The sequence below is a fragment of the Lepidochelys kempii genome, chromosome 1 (genome assembly GCF_965140265.1).
Source record: "Lepidochelys kempii isolate rLepKem1 chromosome 1, rLepKem1.hap2, whole genome shotgun sequence".
Lineage (NCBI taxonomy): Eukaryota > Metazoa > Chordata > Testudines > Cheloniidae > Lepidochelys > Lepidochelys kempii.
This window is the reverse complement of record NC_133256.1, coordinates 47,154,018-47,174,525: the sequence shown is the minus strand read 5'-3', so window position 1 is coordinate 47,174,525 and position 20,508 is coordinate 47,154,018. Positions and strand designations below refer to the sequence as shown.

Below are 20,508 nucleotides of genomic sequence, written 5' to 3'. Positions count from 1 at the left end.
GTAAACAAGGTACAGTTTTAACAAGGCACTAGAATTGCAAGGCCTTTTGATTTAACACTGAAATGTTGGGAAGCAGTAAAATGTATTAGTGATTTTTCCTAAGTGCTTGACCAATTATCTAATTAGCGGAGACTTATTTCAGTACTGCTCACCTATGAAGGGGTCCCCGTGGCGTGACAGTTTCTGGGAGGTAGTCAACAAGTGGTGCCCAGCATCCTCCATTGTAAGGCATTGGCAAGGGTTGTGGCTGTTTGGTCTCCACAATATTCAACAGCCAGCTAGTATATGGAGAAACAGAATCATCTGCATGGTAAAATATTAAAACATGCTTTAGTCTGTAATGACTTAAAAACCAAATAGTTTTATTATCTAGTATCTAAAACAATGTGCATGCTAAATTCAGTTCAGAATATTTGGCGAGAGGACATGAGTTTGCAATAACAAGTGAAGGATGCTTAATTCCTCCTTCACTATGCTGAAAATGTAACATAGAGTCCAAGCAGGCAGCACTGAATTTTATAGGCTGCAGCTGAATTCCTTGTGTCATTTTTTAGTAGCTTAGGATCCAGATCACAAATCACCAAGCAATGGACTCTCTCCTAAAAAATGAGAGTAAAGTTCAGCCAACATAACTGCCATGGCAAGGCATCTGTTGTACAGGGCCCTCTACCAGTGACACATTCTTGTAACTATCAGCAGGTGCCCTGCTGAGTGATGCTATGAAGAAGCCAAAAATTAAATCTGCTGAATTAAGAGGAGGAAATAAGGAATGTGAAAAATATCTTCAGTGTGATACAATTTTTACAATAGGGATTAAATATTTATTAAGCTTCTCAAATATCTATTTAGTTTAGGTTTAGTGAGAAGCTGTTGTTACATTAAAAAACAAGATATTTATCTATAAATATACAGAAATATCACTTATTTGCCTTATAAGAACTTGTGATAATTTATTAATGTTTGCCAAGTGCTTTGCACATGAAAAGCACTATATAGCTATGATTTATTATTATTCAATAATCTATTTAATATACAGTACAATAACTATTCTATTAAATCTATATTAAAGTCAAGATTGTCCCTGGTTCTTGGGAGAGTGCGTGTGGGACCCCTGGGTGAATATTTATGTAAGAAGCACAAGAAGCCTTTCACCCCCTCACCTAAGATCCCTGCACAAAGGTCCAGAAAACCCACAGCCTCTGTGCCCAGAGGGGTACAGAGACTACTCCCTGCATGTGCCCTTAAGCATACAACCTGGGGCAGGAAGGGGAGGAGAGCAGACCATGACAAAGAACCCCTCTACATAAGCTTGCACAGCTGGCTAGGCATGCTAAAGGGAGCAGGCTGCATCATCATAAAGGAACTTGTGCCACTTGGCCTGCATGATGGAGAGCAGAAAGAAGGATTGGCCCATCTACTTAGAGATGTGGCTAAATGTCACACTCAAACTCTAAATGAGTATCTAGGCACCTCCGTTTAAAGCAGGGGTGGGCAAACTTTTTGGCCTGAGGGTTACATCTGGGTATGGAAATTGTATGGTGGGCCATGAATGCTCACAAAATTGGGGACTGGGGTGTGGGAGGGGGTGAGGACTCCGGCTGGGGGTGTGGGCTCTGGGATGGGGCCAGAAATGAGGAGTTCAGGGTGTGGGAGGTGGCCCCAGGCTGGGGCAGAGGTTTGGGATGAGGGAGGGGGTGAGGGCTCCGGCTAGAGCTGCGGGCTCTGGGGTGGGGCCAGGGATGAGGGGTTTGGGATGCAGGAGGGAGCTGCGGGCTGGGGGTAGAGCAGAGGGGCTCAGAGTATGGGAAGGGTCTCCAGACTGAGGCAGGGGGTTGGGGTGTGGGAGGGGGTACGGGATCTGGCCTGGGGGTGCAGGTTCCAGGGTGAGGTCAGAAATGAAGGGTTCAGGGTGCGGGAGGGGGCTCCATGCTGGGGCAGCAGGTAGGGATGTGGGCGAGGGGGCTCTGGGCTGGGGCAGGGGGTTGGGGTTCATGGGGGTGAGGGATCTGGCTAGGGGTGTGGTCTCTGGGTTCGGGCTGGGGATGAGGGGTTTGGGGTGCAGGAGGGTGCTCCGGGCTGGGACCGAGGGGTTCGGAGGGGGATCAGGGCTGGGGCTGGGGCACAGGAGAGCGTCGGGGTGCAGACTCTGTGCAGCGCTTACTTCAAGCAGCTCCCGGAAGCAGCGGCATGTCTTCCCTCCAGCTCCTACACAGAGATGTGGCCAGGCAGCTCTGCACGCTGCCCCGTCTGGAGGTGCTGCCCCTGCTCCTAGCCAATGGGAGCTGCAGAGCCAGCACTTGGGGTGGGGGCAGCGTACGGAGCCCCCTGGTTGCCCTTATGTGTAGGAGCCAGAGGGGGACATGACACTGCTTTCAGGAGCCATGTGGCGTGGGGCAAGCCCCTGATCCCGCTCCCTGATGGGAGCTCAAGGACCAAATTAAAATGTCTGATGGGCCTGACATGGGCCGGAGTTTGCCCACCCCTGGTTTAAAGCATATACTTTACATCTTGATATTTGTCAGAAGGAAACCTTGTCCCAATAATTATGTAGTTTTAAAGCTTGCAGATAAAAACAGGGATCTTCAGTCACAGACATGACTTGAGGAGACAGACCTATGGAGACTCTCACTTTTCTTAATTAAGACTTTGATTTGCCTCTCCCCCACTTAAAACTAGCAAGATGTTTTGGGGATTTTATATGATGCTATAACTATCATCTTAGTTTACTGTAACTGTATCTCTGATCCATCCTTCTAATCATGGAAAGCAACATGAAGTTTTTGGTATCTGATGGTGTGTGATTAAATTCATGAGTTACTTAGGTAAAATTCAAGTTGACAGACACTAAAACTGGAGGGAAAAGAGAATGAAGAATCTGAACTAAGGTTTTTTATTTTGTTAACAAGACAAACAGAGGGTTGGATGGAAGTGTGACTATATTCCATCTTGGGTTTGTGGAGTGGTGGTGTATTTCTCTCTTTTCTGAAGTCTCCCTAAACTGTTCCTTTTGAAGCAATTGTTACAGAAATGTTTAACTCAGTATGGATACCCCTTTTTGGTTTGAGGGTTTAGCCAACATCCACCCCCTTGAGGATTATTTCCATTAGCAGGACAAATTGATGTTAGAATCAGGTATATCTTTGATGAAATCCTACTTATTTATGAAGACTGTCTACAAAGTCCTGTTTTCCTCAGTAAAGTTGGACTCAGAAAATAGTTTGTAGTTTCTTGCTCACAATTCCAAGCCTCTTTCCAATCAGCACTCAGCCCACAAAGATCTCTTGACTTTCTCTCAGGCCCATGCTGTAAGGAGTGGCATGTGGGTGGATTCAAGAGTCAAGCCAATGGTCAATTTGGAGTCAAAGTCAAAAGTCAAGCCAGAGTTGGAGTCAAGAATAGGGCAGAGGATCAGGGATCTGGAGCAAGACAGGAAAGCAGAAACCAGGAGCAGAGGAGAATCTGGGATAAGGAGGGCAGGAATAGGCAGGTAGGAAGGGCTCAGGACTCAAGGTCCAAAGTGGCAGGCAACCAGCCAGGGATCCACCTAGTGACTCAGACAACTTCCTGTGTCTCATTCTGGTTTAAGTAGTGTGGCCAAGACAATCAGTTGGGCCACATGTCTCCCCCTATCAGGAACTTAATGGGCAGAGCGCTTCGTGAGCTAGAGCTCTGATAGCCTCCTTTGTCATGAGTGCCAGTGAGCTGCTGGATGACGGCAGTAGTCTGCACGCTGCCTGGAGACTTACAGACCCAGGTTCAAAACCTGCAATCACATATACACACACCCAGTGCTTCTCTTGCTCACCCACCCACCTCTACAATCAAACCCATCTCCAGCCCCTATGTTTGTATTCAGTGTAGTCTTTGGGAGAGGTTTGTGATGGCCTGTAAATCAAAGACATACTGCTAGGAGCCACCCAACCTCCAGCAGAACAGTACTAGGAAGAGAGGGAGTTACATCAGTGACTGGGAGTCAGGACTCCTAGATTTGATTACTGGTTCTGCAACTCACTCATCATGTAATCCCAGGCAAGCTGCTATTCCTCTGAAACTACTTTGCCCAAAGCCCGTGTTGTAGAGAAAGCATTTCAACGTATTAACGTTGTTCTGTATTGGAACATAGTTCATTAAAATCACATGAACACTGCTGCATTAATTAACCTTTGCAGCAGAACTGTCAATTTGCTGAAGAATTCAGCACTAGCAAGCCACACAAGGGAAGGAAAATTGCAGCAAAATGTAGGTTGAGTATGTTGCAGAATATTTATTTTATTAATTAATGTTGTATAAATATTTACTGGTTTTCTATTTGTTCACAATCATGCAAAAGGAACTATTTGTATATTTTAAAATAATCAAAATAGGTTATTACATTACATTTGATAAGTTTCCTATTTTTTATTATGAAAAATATAGTCAAAAGAATTTCATTTGGACAAACAGAAGATATAAAACATTATTACATTTATTATTCATGTTGAACCAGACAGTACTGTATGACCAGAGCCATATCATTGATTCACCTTGGTGGTTTTTTTATCAGGCAGGAATAAGGGACTGTATAAAGGACTGGCCTTTCTAAGATGCAGTTTAGGCTTTAAATGAAATCAGTGTATCAGCCTCTTTACAGACCATTGCAAAAATGAATTCATACTACCAGACTTCCCAAATGCCAAACATAATTTAGTAAATAACTGAAATACCAGGTGTTTCTTGATATTCTTTACTAGATAAATACCAAGGGCCAATTTATGGTCAGTTTAGAGTAGGTATGCGGGGGTGACAGACACAACGAGCCCTTTTTACTTTTCCCCCAACACAAGTGTGGAGCCAGAATTAAGTTGCAGGTAGTGGGGAATGGAAGGGATGGGGTATGATTTGCTGACATGAGATGTCTTGGTGCTCCCCATCTCCAGGTACTAAGGGAGAGTGCTGGTTACTTCTGTTACACTGATGTGGTAAATCCTGATGCTTGGTGTGTTCCCAATAGTGCCCCTAGAAGTGTTATAATTTTCGAAGCGAAAATGCCCCCACCCAAGTGCTGCTGCTTGCATGGTATCTCACTTTCCCCATTCCAATGAAGCTCTGCCTCTGCCTACTGAGTCCTGAGCTAGCAAAAGGAATTATCTATAAGATCAGTTTAAAGGTAATAAGGTGACACAGAAAGCCACTGGAATGATAGCTTCCTATGCTGTGTCTAGACTATACAGACAGCTTTATCAGGTGTTCTCTTCAAGTCACAAGAAACATTTCCTTTCCCACCAATACACCCAAGAAATTGCATAAAATGGAATGTCAGCACTTACTTTTATCATCATCGTAAGATCCGCCAGAGCTATTACTGTACCTTGAATCTAGTCGACTGTGTGCTCTGATTACATTACTGAACCTTGAAATACAAGAAAAATCTTCATTAAATGCTTTATTTAGACAAAGCAAACCACTGTAGTAAATGCTCACTCCAACCAAATTTTCAAGGACCACCTTAAGCATGGTATTTCCTACTTTTAAGTACTTGACTTTGCAACCTAAATAAAATTCTGAAAAGATGGGAGTTGCCTTACCAAGTGGGGGTCAGTGCTAATGAGCCAATTCAATTAAGGTAGAAGTGGCGTATTCTCAATAGTTGACAAGAAGGGGTGAATACCAAGGGAGGGAAAATTGGCTCATTAGCTCTGACCCCCCACTTGGTAAGGCAACTCCCATTTTTTCATGTGCTAGAATATATATTCTGCTCACTGTATTTTTCACTCCATGCAGCTGATGAAGTGGGTTTTAGCCCAAGAAAGCTTATGCCCAAATAAATTTGTTAGTCTTTAAGGTGCCACAAGGACTCCTCGTTGTTTTAGCATATTATTGTGGCAGTCTTTAAAAAATCCCTGAAAAGTGTACTAAAAGATATATTTTGAGGGGAAAACACATATGAAGAAATGCACAATGTCAAATTCTATCCTCATCTGAACTCAGTAAGAATATAGCTAGACAGACTGCAAATAAGAGAAAGCGGTCACTTTGAAAACCATGTAACAGATGCTGACAATAAAAACACATAACTGTCACAATATAACATCCAAACACATTGATATCAAAACAATACAGTATTATGATGTCAGAGAAAGAAATCACATCACAAGACAAGACACAATGCAACATCACCTTGAAAAGCTATGGTGCAGCATGATGACATTGTGCCAGATCAAAAAAATTTCTAGACAAGTAAATGGCATTTTACACATTACTCAGGGTTTCCTTTTATGTGATATTGTGTCTTCAACACAAAAACTAGAATATTTTCTACTTAGTTTCATTATAGAATATTTTCTACTTAGTTATTCCAAAACAGGCCTGTGATTATGAGAGCAGGTGGCAAAACTTCTATTACTTACTGTAGAATTTTTTTATCATAAACATATTTAAAGAACAATGATTGTTGGAGACGAAGTTATCCACAACATCTGCTCTGGTCACCTTATTATTTAAAAAAAATGACTACAAGAGACAAAGAGACAAATGACAAAGAGAACACTAAGAACAATTCTACATCTGTGCATTTAAATATAGCAGTGGCTCTCAACCTTTCCTGACTACTGTATCCCTTTCAGGAGTCTGATTTGTCTTGCATACTCCCAAGTTCTACCTCACTTAAAAACTACTTGCTTACAAAATCAGACGTAAGAATACAAAAGTATCACAGCACACTACTACTGAAAAATTGGTTTGGCCATATCTACATTTTGTGAGAGACAGGACACTGTGAAATTGCTGGCAGGTTACAACTGGGGCACATAATGAAAAATGTTGTATCAGTTGTTTGCTTCGCCATTTAAAAAAAACCCAATTTAATACAATACACCTATAAACATTTTTGTACGGAAAAATAAGAAGGACACCCAAAGGCAAAGAGGTTTATTTTCTTTTTGCTCACACACAGCATCTTTTTGCTCCTTACTCTGAGACCTCTATCAGTTTTTGGCACACTCTCTGTTATATGAAGTTTTTATACCATGCTCCACAGCATGACATCTGAATGCCTAACCAACCTTACTCTATAGAGAAACTAAGAGATTGAGCTGAGAAAATGGCAACCTCTTATATTTATAAGACCTAACAAAGAAATAGTTCAAAGTGGTTATAAAGAGGGGAACTACAGGAGAAGATCTCTGAGCTGGTTGTTCTTGCTCATTTGAGCCCTGATCCAGTGGAAAATGGGACTTTGAAATGATGCTAGTGGACATCAAGAACCATAAACTAATTCAACATCAATGGGGACCTTCACTGACGTTATTGCAGCTCATTCGTATTTCCCGTCTAAAGAGAAAAGGGATTTAGTAAGAAAAAGAAAATAGACTTTTCTGTGGTACTGAAAATGGTGTGCCCCTTTAACTTGTGACTCTACTGTTTTGTAATCTGCTTTAATGGGTGCTTTAATCATAGGGTTAGTAGGGACTACAAAGGGCATCTAGTCTTGCCCCCTGCCAAGATGCAAGATTTGTTGATGTGTAAACCATCCAAGACAGATGGCTATCCAGTCTCCTTTTGAAAACCTCCAGCGAAGGAGCTTCTACAACCTCCCTAGGCAGTCTGTTTCATTGTCCTACTGTTCTTACTGTTAGGAAGTTTTTTCTGAGATTTAATCTAAATCTACTATGCTGTAGTTTGAACCTATTGCCTCTTGTCCTGCCCTTTGTGGCAAGAGACAACAACTTTTCTCCATCTTTTTTATGGCAGCTATCATATTCCCCCTCAATCTCCTCTTTTCCAAACTAAACATACCCAGTTCCTTCAGCCTTTGCTTGTATGGCTTGCATTCCATCCCTATGATCATCTTTGTTGCTCACCTCTGAGTCCTTTCCAGTTTCTCTACATCCTTTCTATACACTGATGACCAAAATTGAACACAGTACTCCAGCTGAGGCCTAACTAGTGCCGAGTTGAGCAGTACTATCACCTCCTGTGACTTGCGTTCTATGCCTCTGTTAATGCAACCTAAAATTGCATTTGCTTTTTTTACAACAGCTTCACAATGCTGTGTTCTACAACAACTCCCAGATCCTTCTCAGCAGTGCTGTTATCAAGCCAGTTATCCCCCATTCTGTATTTGTGAAGTTGGCTTTTCTTCTCTAAGTGTAGCACCTTACATTTGTCTTTGCTGAATTTCATTTTGTTGTCTATAGCCCAGTCTTCCAATTTATCAAGATTATATACATACAGTAAGAAATGAAAGGTTTCAGAGTAACAGCCGTGTTAGTCTGTATTCGCAAAAACTTGGAAGTGAGCTGTAGCTCACGAAAGCTTATGCTCTAATAAATTGGTTAGTCTCTAAGGTGCCACAAGTACTCCTTTTCTTTTTAAGAAATGAAAGATACAGAAGGCTGGAAATATATTAAGTGACTCAGGATTGCTGGGCAGAATATTTTTCAGATGTAGAAAATGGTCCTTCCAATATCTGCCACCTCATCCTAAAAAGGAAGAGTGATACTGAGCTTCTTTGCACAGTCAGGAACACTGATCTGCACACAGATTTTTATCCTCTCTTCATGGATTAAAAGAGTATGGGATCAAACCCAATATTTTTAAAAGATTTTAAAATTCTTTTTTTCAGTAGATTCCCCCACTTCTCTTTCTCTTGTCCAGTTGGTTCCTACAACATGAGCTAGGTAGCACAAATTGCTCAATTTAGGTGTCACACATACCTAGGCTGTACCTACAATATTAGGCTTATGTTACTAATCAACTTTTTGAAACAGGAGATTCTGCAGCCCGCTTTTACTGCTTTCCTGAATGACTATTTAAAAACATTCCTCCTGGGATAAAAACAATGCTCCTGGTCAGACAGATCATCAGCCAGTCTACATCAGTGTGGCTCCACTGAAGTCAATGGAGCTTGGTTGATTGACATGAGCTGATGTCAATCTGGCCCTTAAAATCTTTTTTTTAAATGTGCACATTTTGGAGAAACAGATTACAAACCTTTCATCAGTTTCCTTCACCATCCTGCTCTCCTCTATATCAGGAAAACTGTCTTGGCCAGCTACAACAGTATTACTGCTAGAGGTAGTTCCTGTATGTGAGATGACAACAAGCACACCCATTAAATTCCATACGCATACAAATATACATAGTCTTTTCATGAGCTGCTTTTCTTTCATACCAAAATGACAATAAAAAACTTTAACTTTAGATTTATGTCAAAGGCCACAGTAAAATTGGTCATTATGCATATACTACACACACATTCATATCCATGCAACATGTACATGTGTTTTAGGGTCTTGTTTCACATCCTAAAAAAAGTGAGTTCCCAGAATCTTGCATGTCCTGTAAATTTGTGTTCCCTGTTCGTTACCAGTTTAAAAAGATGCTGTCAGGGTTTGGTGCAGTTCATCATTTATTTGAATTGGTTCTTCTATCATTAATATTACAGAACAGTGTGCGACCAGCAATCCCATGATCACAGCAGGCATTCCCCAGCACCGATTTATTGACAAGCTAGCACCTTAACTGTGTTGCAGTCCTAGTTTTGAAAGTCTACTGCAACTTTCAGAACAAGGTGGTCAAAGAGAACATGACCCTATGACATACACCAGATCTCAAGCTCAGTCTCACCAAGATCCTGCTGAGTTCTAGAGAAGCACTATAGTAGGCTGCACGAGAGAGAACAACTAAATGAACCCGTCATTCAGTGCATGTGGTTTGCAGAGCATGCAGCCACGCTAGTAGGTGCTGTGACTTATACGTGTCATTATTATTTATTTGTATTCCAGAACTGAACTGAACAAAGAGACTGAGACTAAAAAACAGGTATAAAGTCATAGCTGAAATAATAATATTTAGCTCATACCAGAAGCAACAGCTGAGGGCTTGTTGCTGGCAGTAAAGCGGTAAAAAGGTGGATTATCACAATGCTGGACAATAGGGTTTACTGGATCGGTCTGCTGCAGTTCAAAAAGAAGCTCTTCCATTGTTTGAATAGTGTTATTCCGACACAAATATATGGCAACCTTTTTGATCTAAAGGAGAAAAAAGACATTTATTAGTATCCACACAAAATAGATAAACAACTAGAATAGTTCACACAATAAAAACATATTACTTTGCAATAACTAAAAGGCTAAAATGCATATATTACTGTTGAAAAAGACACCAGAACAATGTAACTGAATTAACCCTGCTCATATTAATATGAATACAACTCCCTTTTGATTTCAACATACTTTCTCTTAAAAACAAATCTCTGATCTGGTTGCTCAAAATTATTCGGTTATTATCCCCCATAAGCCATAATATACAGAATGTAATTAAAAACTCTGTAACTAGCATTACTAGTGAATCATATTCAGGGTTTATCTTTTGAATACATTAATACCTTCCAAGCTGAAGCTTGCCATACTTCATAGGGCCAAAGTTCCAAAAAGAAAAGCAGGGGTCCACGCATAAGTTCATGCATACATTTATGCATGCAATTGTGTGTGAAAGTCAGGTAATTGTACACACAAACGGTAGGCAAGGATCCAGCTAGCCATTTACATGTGTCATGAGAGTCAAAGGTATTTTCAGAAGTCTTGAAAATACATATTTACATAGGTAAACCAGCAATCACAGTAAAGTCAATAATGCATACCATACTGAGCCTACTCCTACTGAAGTGAATGGCAAAATTCTCACATTTATTATTTTCTATTTATTTTACTCTCTTTTTTAACTTTAGAGAAAATGTACACATTTAAAGACTATGCTAAAGTAACTGGAAAAAATGTGCTTGTTGTATTTCACTGTGAGTGATATTGTAGGAATTTCTAAAAAGCAAATGCTCTTCAATCATCATTTGTACTGCAATTAAAGATGGGCAACACCTTACCTAACAAACCTTGCACAGCACCCTCTAAAACCAGGAGAGCAGAGCAGTTCATGTGGATGCACTAAGAAAACAACACTTAAAAGACAAAGAAATAAAAAAAGACCAGCCAGCCCTCTTAAAGCAATCTTTGCCTCTTTTAAAAAGCCAGCCAGTAAAGCATTAAAGGCATTGCCTTGTGCCCATTGGGACAGAACATATGGCTGAAGGCAGGAAGCAGCTGGTGAGGGCCAGAGGCACACTGATTCCAAAACAGAGAAAGGTAAAGACAAATAGTTAATCTTGCAGCAGTGTGGCCTTTTGGATTCTGCAAGCCTGAATGCTGTGGATAATTTGTTGGTATTATTTTTAGTTGCTAATTATTTTGCTCTCTGCCATAGACGATGCATAGAAGGAGCATGTAGGGTCGAGTGCCTCTCCCCCACCCCGAGATTTCTGCTTGGCCTTCCGGGGTGGGAGAGAGAGGGGAGAGGGGCTGTGTCCTTCTCCCACTGAGCCTCCCCCTGGCATGTTTGGCCTCTGTCCCTGGCAGCCAGGCCCAGGCAGGGAGCGGAAGTGGGGGACTAGACACTTCTCATGCCAGCCACTCTGGGTTGCTGCTCTGTGCAGTATGGTGGCTGCCTGAGAGACAGCCTGGCTGTGGAGGTGGCGGCAGTGGCAGGTCACCTCCCGCTTGAGCCCGGCGACTGGGGACAGGGGCTGAGTGAACCGCAGTCCCCTCTTTCCCCTGGCACATTTACAGCTTGCGTGGCTCCTGTCCCTGGCAGCCGGGCCTAGGTGGGGGGCAGCCCACTGCCACCATCTCCCCAGCCAGGCTCTCTCAGGCAGCTGCTGTGCTGCACAGAACAGCAACCTGGAGTGGCCAGCTTCAGCTGCGTGAGAAGCGGCTCCGTACCGCTCCTTGCCAGGCTGCCAGGGAGAGCAGAGCTCAGTGTGCTGTGTGGGGCAGGGGAGAAGCGCAGCAGGAGAAGGACAGAGCACCCCAACCTCCTGCAGTTAACTCTGGTGTGGCAGGGAGAGCGCTGGGCACAAGGCAGGACACATGGCGGGGAGAGTCACTGGGCAGAGGAGACACATGGGGTGGTCACGTGTCCTTTCCTTTAGATTGTGCCTCCCCCCCGCCCTCCCAGTATGGGGAGGCATGACTCATCTATGCTCTCTGCAGTAAACATATTGTGTTCTCCTTGTTTCTAACGAGGATAGGGGTGAGTGGTATACTATTGCCATTTCAGGTCTAATTTGGACACAACAAATCTGAGTAGCTACAGGTTTTAACAAGCAATTGTCCTCCCGGGGTTTACTTCTCTTCCTTAGCTGCCACCATCCTCACTGCCTCTCTCTTTAGGAGCAAACTCACTCACCCAAATCTAGCTTGCTGCTTTAAGAGCATTTAACTTTTTTTTTTTTAACATTAAAAATGTCCCAGCTCTCAGACCACATGTAGAACAACAGGAGGAATGTTGATATCCCTATTTCTAGGACCTGTACCACATATGCTAGTCCTTCCTAATGCTAGATTATGAAATTCCATTTTAATATCAAAAGTCATATGTTGCTTTTTGCTGTGAACAATGTAAATGTTTAATGGCATGTGGTGCCTTTTTAGCTGCTTGCTACTCTAAAACTGTCTTATTGTTTCTTTTACATTTCTGATGCAAAACTGACTTGGAGTATGTCCTATCATCTGTCTTTAACACACCCACCACCATGCTGAAAGTGGTTTCTTTCCCTTTGCTACAGTTGTTAGGATAAGATCTACATATCTATTTTACTTTGTTATTAATGTATATAAGTTATCTGTAAGATAAATGATTAAAGGAACATGTGTTTATGGCATGAAAAACCTTTTATAGTTATCACAGTAAACTATGATTTCTTATCTTGGTACACTGGGGCACTATCAAAGCATTGCACAGATTCATGTGATAAGCTGACATATTTTGATAGCCTAAATGAAGATGTAGATGAAAGTGCTACTGATTATCAAAATCAAGATATGAATTATAATTAAGGCTACATTTTAGTCACAGGTATTTTTAGTAAAAGTCATGGACAGGTCATGGGCAGTAAATAAAAATTCACAGCCTCTGACCTGTCCATGACTTGTACTATATACCCTTGACTAAATCTTGTGTGCTTTGTGGCAGGGAGTGGCCCTGGGGCGCCAGGAGTGCTTGGGGGAGGGGGCACCTAGGGGCGCTACGGGTGCTCAGGGGAGGGGCATCCAAGGATCCCTGCTGGTGCTTGGGAAGGCAGGAGACAGCATGTGGCCTGGAATCCTCGCAGTTGCTGGGAAGGGAGGGGGTTTGGCGGGGCTGGCAGGCTCCCTACTTGGCTCCGCATGACTCCCTGGAAGTGGTGACATGTCCCTCGTCTCCTAGGTGGAGGCGCAGCCAGGAGGGCTCCGCGCGCTGCCCCTGCCCCAAGCGCTGACTCTGCACCTGCAGGTGGAGGCAGCATACAGAGATGCCTGGCCACGCCTCCACCTAGGAGCTGAGGGACATGTCGCCGCTTCCGGGGAGCCCTCCGAGGAAAGTGCCACCCAAGTCCTCACCCCCTCCCATGCCCCAAACACCTGCCCCAGCCCTGAGCCCCCTCACACACCCAAAATCCTGCTGCTGCTAGAAAGAGGGGGCATGGTGGCCTGAGACCGCCCCAGCAGCGCCCAGTGCAACTGACCCAGGGGCTGCCCGAGCTGCTCAGGAGGCCCCAGGGCCAGCCACACCAGCTGCTGCAGAAGTCCCAGAGGTCCCGGAATCCGTGACTTCCATGATAGACTCGCAGCCTTAATCATAATGGAAAATCAAACTCCTATCATGTCAAAGTTGAGGAACAGACAAAAAGATGCCTTTGTTCTTTTAACTTTATGTTGCAAAGAGCAGCATTAGTGGAAGAACTATATTCTAGTTTTTTGTGAAGAAGCAATAAATAGTGTTTGAATATATTACATTAATTCCTTTTTCTAAAAGTTCATGGCTACTGCTGAAGTTTTGTGGGGGTGTGTGTGTGTGGCAGGATTGTTTTGCATCTCCACATAAGAGTATATTCTCTAAATCTCCTATTTTTATCATCATTTTTAAAATTTATGACTCCATTTTTCTATCAGATTTCTCTTAAACAGGCCTTCCATGTTTCTCCCATTGTTATGTATGAACAAACAATACCTACATTACATTGCATACAGGCATTGCTGTTTTAATACCATCTCTGAATGTATAGATTTATGATTTAGATTTAGATTTTATGTATTACTCCTGGGGGAATTCTGCACAACTGCGTGATGCAGAATTTGCACAGAATTAATGTTCTGCACAGAATTTCACTTTTTCCCTGCAGATTTGGTGCTGCAGAGCTGCTGGCCGCCACGAGGGACTGCTGGAACCTGCAGAGCGAGGCTCCCCAGCTCAAAAATAGAGGACACTACTGATTGGAAGGGGAGGGTGAGAGGGTGCTGGAGGGTTCCTGACAGCTGCGGTTCCCAGCATGTCCTGAAGGAAGGAGGCTGTGTGAAGGAAACTCCATACAAGCCCGGTCTGACCAGCATCAGGCTGTTTCTTCCTCTGGATTCCTGGGCTCTGGAGGGGAGGGAATGTGGGTGTCTGGGCCGGGGGGCCCCGCACAGCCCCCTCCAGCTCCCCCAAGTAACCCTCACAGTGTACACACACTGCTCCAGCACCCTCCCACTGTATTCCCCCCTCCAGCTCCCTCCATGCCTTCCCCTTCTCTCAGCAGTATCCTTTGTTTGGGAACCTCTATATGGTAACCCTACAGGGGGCAGGGCAAAAAAATGAGAATCGACCAAAAGACCACAGGCGCAGAGTTTTCCCCGAAGATATGCTCAGCCGGCATGTGTGACACACCCAGACTGAGGTGCCCAACAAAAGCATAACAGAGAAAAAGGAACTGGGTTGTCACAGAGGTTTTTTTAACTCTCTACTCCTGGGGGAATCTTTTTTGTTGTCTGTATTGTTACAGACCTGCTTGCTGACAGGTATTTTGAAATAAATTACCAAAATAACTGAAACTGGAGTGGTTATACTATGTTATTTTGACAAACTAAATATGAAGAATTATGAAATATTGTGCGCACAATTTTTCATTTTTTGGCACACAATTTTTAATTTTGCGGTGCAAAATTCCCCCAGGAGTAGTATATGTATATTTCTCTATGAGAGTATAATCTCTGTGAGAGTGTGTGTGGATATATGCCTCCTCTTGGCTACATGAGATACAAATAAAGCATACACAAAAACAGTGAATTACTTAATGGTAATAATTTGCCATCACTGACCTCTGTAAATAAGCTATTTGAGCTAAAGGAAAAAGTCAGTTCCAGAAAACAAAGCATGACAGAGTAATTAAAGCCCCCTTCTAGTAACCTTTCTCTTGAAGCTGTATGTAAAGCAACAGGTATCCAATGGACTTTGGATACAAATTCAGACGAAAGCATACATTTTCTTGGGCTGACAAAACCTAAAACACACCTGTGCTTTTGACCATCTTTAGCAGCATTATGTAGACACAGACTGGAGAAGCATAAAAAGCATTTCAATAGCTCAGGTGGCAAAGGATGTGTTTTGAAATGGCTAGTATTGCCTTCCTAAAATCAATCCGAATCCTGTAACAATCCTGCCTCTCTAGTCTACCCTCAGTTCCCAGCATTTTCTCTCATAGAATCATAGGGTTAGAAAGGGTTACAGAGGTCATCTAGTCTAAGTCCCTGCCAAGATGCAGGATGTGTCATGTCTAAATCACCCAAGACAGATGGCTACCCAGACTCCTTTTGAAAACCTCTAGTGAAGGAGATTCCACAACTCCTGTCAACTCAACTGACCTTGATGCTCCTTTTGGGCCTGATTCAGCTAAGTCAATAAAAAAACTCTCACTGACATCAATGTGCTTTGGATCAGGCCCTTTGTCTCCGTCTCTCATAAGCTTTGCACCTTTTCCCATACCAACCCTTTAAACATGGAAAATCCTTCCTGACCAGGAGCACCACATTATCCTCCTTCAATTTTTTCTCCTTTGGATTAGCTTTCTTGCACTAACAACCATTCCAGCTTTCGTTGCACAAAGACAGAGTTCACAATTTTAATATATTAAATTAAAAAATAAAAGGGAACCAAAAAGATGTGTATGTAATAATGAGGACATCTTGTGATCCCCCATTGTCTTCCCACAAACTCTCCCCCACCCTTTATTTCCCTTATTCTATTATGGGTGGTAAACTCCACAGGGCACGCCTGTCATTTTAAACTGTTTATAAAGAACTATGCACACCTGTGATGCTAATTAACTAACGTAATCATTGTAATTATGGATTCTCATTTTCTTAGTATGGGAACTAATAGGGACAGTCAAATAAGAAACTGTAATTCTGCTGAAAAAAGTAAAAAGCACTAAATTTTGATTCAGTTTCTCCCATCCACTGAAGAGCCAGACAGAAGTGGAGCTATATTACTTCACTCAGAAAAAAAACCTGTTTTATTCTAACGGCAGCAACAGAAGCAATATATTGTACAACCTGACTCACATACAAGAAGGAACAGTTATGTAATCAATGACAGCTATGCAGGGAACAAAAAGGAATAAGCTGACATGCTAAACTTTACAATTTCCACTAGTGTTTAAATTGACATCCTGCATTGCACCATAAATAACTGATATAAGGTTCTGACTCAGCAAAGCCCTAAAGCACATGCTTAAGTTCAGTTGACTAAAAGGGGTCTTAAACACTTTCTTAAGTGCTATGCAATGGGATTTTTGCAAGTGCTTAAAAGGAGTTAGGCACCCAACTCCCATTGACACACACCTTTCAAAATCATAGCCTTGCTAAAGAAGGATGGACTTCAGAACATGTTTAAAGATAAGCACATGCTTGGGGCTTTCCTGAATTGGAGTTAAATCCTTAAAATGCACAAACACTAATACTGGAGATAGCATGAATTTATTATCCTTTTCCTTGTATAACTTTTCATTGTTTTAAGCCCTTGCAAAATTTAGCATACTGGTTGTCGTCTAAACTAGCTGCCTGCTGGGGAAAGTTCAAGGCATTTAATATTTTTAACTTAGTTAATTTTTCATGCAAGTTATTTAAACTTGTAAGAGTTCCTTTCTGTCATGTTCATAACATTTTGTATGTACAAAATGAATATCTGTTGTGTAAGTTTGATATTGAAAAATGGTTCTGATGTTTGTTCACAATGCTTTCAGCCATTAGTGGCCAGCCACTGTTACTGCTGCACTATTCCCCAGTGCTGACAAAGCTGAACTTTGACAAAGCTGCTATTTTCACTGGTGGAGCTTACCCCTGCTTGGAACCAAGTAAGCTCCACTGATGCAAAGAGAGGCTCTCATGGCACATTTTCTCTGTTTGCCTTCAGCGCCTGGGCTCGTTTACTCTTCCCAACTGACCTAATATAACACTGGATGCTCGTGAATGGATAAGCATAATGGGGTATTTTGGCAGTAATTAATTTTCTACAAATGCTGTTTTCTTCCTTAAAAATACAGTGCAACCAACAGCAAATAAAACAAAACACAAACACTTACATAAGGTAAAAGGATGGTATCACTGCTAACCCCACACAAGCTAATTAGAAATTGCAGTGTTATTCTAAGGTTGTTGCTCCATTTCTCATTGTTGGCCAAGGCATTCCAGACATTTTCCATCTCTAGCCCAGGAACTTCATCTCCATACTGTAAAGAGGCACAGAGATGGAACTTTTGAAAAGGTGCACGAAACATATCATTAATATACGCAGACATTTAGAAGAGAAACTAAAGGTATGTTATTGTACAACATCAGCTCATGCAAAATCAATAGCAAAACACAGTAACAAGATGTAGAGTACAATTTTCAAAAGCAACTAAGTGATTCAGGAGCCTACATACCAGTCAGAAGTGAAATGTCATTTCAGTGGGATTTGGGCTCCTAAGTCACTTAGAAACGTGTACAATTTTTTACTCAGAATGAAATCCACATTTAGAGAGACGTGAGTATTTGTGCTCATGCAAGATTATATCAATAGAAGGAATTCTAGACACCCTTTAGTTTTTGAGTATTTTTGAATTTTTAAAAATATCATAGCTTGAATATTTCAGAAAACAGTTTTGCTTTACCTTAGCTGTCATATACATGAGATTATTAAGCACCAACGATGTGGCCTCAGGAGAGCCCCATCCATTTCCTTTCAGTCCATATGTGACAGCTATTTCCCCTTCCTTAGCCTTTATTTCATCTTCTGGGGTGCTAGGGCTTGAACCTGGGAGAAGAAGTCTGCTGTCTACAAGTTCGATGTTATGAAGCCATGGTAGCAGATAGGTAAGCATGATCTGTCTCCCATTTGGATGGGTTGTTGGGAATCGTTGACTTACCTCTAAAATAGTAAGCATTAAAAAGCATCAATCATTAGTCTATAAAGATAAGTACAAGTACACTGAAAAAATTACATGCTTAGCAAGTCTGATTGTTTCTGTTTTGCCACCTGATGACCTTAATCTTGCAAGGAAAGAGAATATTATCAAAGCACAAAAGCAAATATTTAGGTATTAGCAGGAGGAACATACATTACATTGATGTAAGCCACTAGTAAGCAATGTGTCAGAGGTCTTAAGTGCAAAATAACTGAGGTAAGAATTTTGAATTTAGAAATATAAATTAAGAAGCATGTTCAAGACATGCCCTATTATAGATTGCTGTGTACCGACACACACAGCTAAATTTTTGCTAACACAAAAAAAAATAGGGCAGATTTGACAAATTATTCTAGAATTTTAAAAGCTTTTGGAGAATTATGGAAAATTGTCAGTAGTGTTCTGTAAATAATTATAGTATTCTGATATCTGGTTATAATTGTCACATAAGCTTCTATATTTCCTAACTGTGGCCTAAATCTCAAGGCATTTACATACATTGACTGAATAAAAACACTTGTGGGTATCACTAAGCATTATTCATATCAATGATATTATTTCTATAGTAACTAGTGTATTTCAAAAAGAAAATTAGAAGACAACAACAATAAAGACAAGGCCTAAACAAAATACATAATAGAAAAAAATACATGTCTTCAGAATACAATATAAATAGGGTCCTACCAAATTCACAGTCCATTTTGGTCAATTTCATGGTCATAGGATTTTTAAAATAATAAATTTCATGATTTCAGCTACTTAAATCTGAAATGTCATGGTGTTGTAATTGTAGGGGTCCTGACCCAAAAAGGAGTGTGGGGGGGTTGCAAGGTTATTGTAGTGGGGGTTGCGGTACAGTTATCCTTACTTCTGCGCTGCTGCTGGGAGTGGTGCTGCCTTCAGAGCTGGGCAGATGGAGAGCGGTGGCTGCTGGCCAGGAGCCCAGCTCTGAAGGCAGAGCTGCCGCCAGCAGCAGTGCAGAAGTAAGGATGGCCTGGTATGGTGTTGCCACCCTTACATCTGTGGTGCTGCTGGCGAAGCGCTGCCTTCAGAGCTGGATGCCCGGCCAACAGCCGCTGTTCTCTGGACGCCCAGCTCTGAAGGCAGCGCAGAAGTAAGGGTGGCAATACTGCAACCTCCCTAAAATAGCCTTGTGACCCCCAACTTTTGAGAAACGCTGGTCTCCCCTGTGAAATCTGTATAGTATAGGGTAAAAGTACACAAAAGACCAGATTTCACTGTCTGTGATGTGTTTTTCATGGCCGTGAATTTGGTAGGGCCCTAAATATAAAGTTTTAATTCCTTATCTGTGAAGACCTATTTAATTCACAAATGACTCTGAGTACTGTGAACATACTTTATAGAACACTAACACTATTTCATAAAAAGTAGGTGTGAAAGCATATTATAGACAAATAAACAATATGTGTAAACATAAAATGTATGCCATTAAAAAGTCATAATTTATTAATAAGGAAATATGACCCTGTGGTTAAGGCACTGGACTGGAGGGTTTTAGGAGTCATGCCATAGATTTCCTATGTGACCTCAGGTAAGCCACTTACTTTCTCTGTGCCACAATTCTCTACCTAAAAAATGAGAAAATAATACTTGTTTCTCCCACCACAGTCCATCTTGTCTTGTAAACTCTTATGAGAAGGGATTGCCTCTTGCAATGTGTCTGTACAGGGTGTAGGTCTGAACAAAGTGGCCCTGACCTCAACTGGGGACTCTAGGCATCACAAGAATGACTCCATTAATGACTGCTTCTTGAAGCAGTTAGCCCTGGAACTCACAAGGGGAGAGGCAGCTCTTTATTTAGTCCTAAGTGGCGTACAGGATTTGGTCCAAGAAGTGAAAATAGCTGAACTGCTTGCTCATAGCGACCATAATGTAATTAAATTTAACATCCTTGTAGGGGGGGGAATACCAAAAATACCCATCACAGTAGCATTTCAGTTCAAAAAGAGGAACTAAACAAAAATGAAGAGGCTAGTTAAATGAAAATTAAAAGGAACAGTCACAAGAGTGAAATGCCTGCAAGCTGCATGGAAACTTTTTAAGAACACCATAACAAGGCTCAAACTATATTTATACCCCAAATAAAAAAAAACAAATGAGTAAGAGGACCAAAAAAATGCCACCATGATTAAACAACAGAGTAAAAGAGGCAGCTAGAGACAAAAAGACATCCTTTAGAAATTGAAAGTCAAATCCTACTGAGGAAAATCAAGAAG

The 20,508-nt window shown here is 41.8% G+C and overlaps 1 protein-coding gene across 14 annotated transcripts in view; it reads right to left on the bottom strand.

Annotated features, from left to right (window-relative positions):
- The window catches only part of FRY (FRY microtubule binding protein), a 373,522-nt gene that overhangs the window by 94,978 nt on the left and 258,036 nt on the right, over window positions 1-20,508 (bottom strand). For all 14 annotated transcript variants that reach the window (XM_073341316.1, XM_073341418.1, XM_073341299.1 and 11 more), the window contains 6 exons: window positions 17,978-18,234; window positions 17,408-17,554; window positions 9,842-10,010; window positions 8,971-9,061; window positions 5,307-5,389; window positions 153-303 (listed from right to left, as the gene is read on the bottom strand). In XM_073341316.1, the coding sequence (XP_073197417.1) occupies window positions 153-303; window positions 5,307-5,389; window positions 8,971-9,061; window positions 9,842-10,010; window positions 17,408-17,554; window positions 17,978-18,234 (898 nt within the window). The remainder of the gene's footprint in view (window positions 1-152; window positions 304-5,306; window positions 5,390-8,970; window positions 9,062-9,841; window positions 10,011-17,407; window positions 17,555-17,977; window positions 18,235-20,508) is intronic.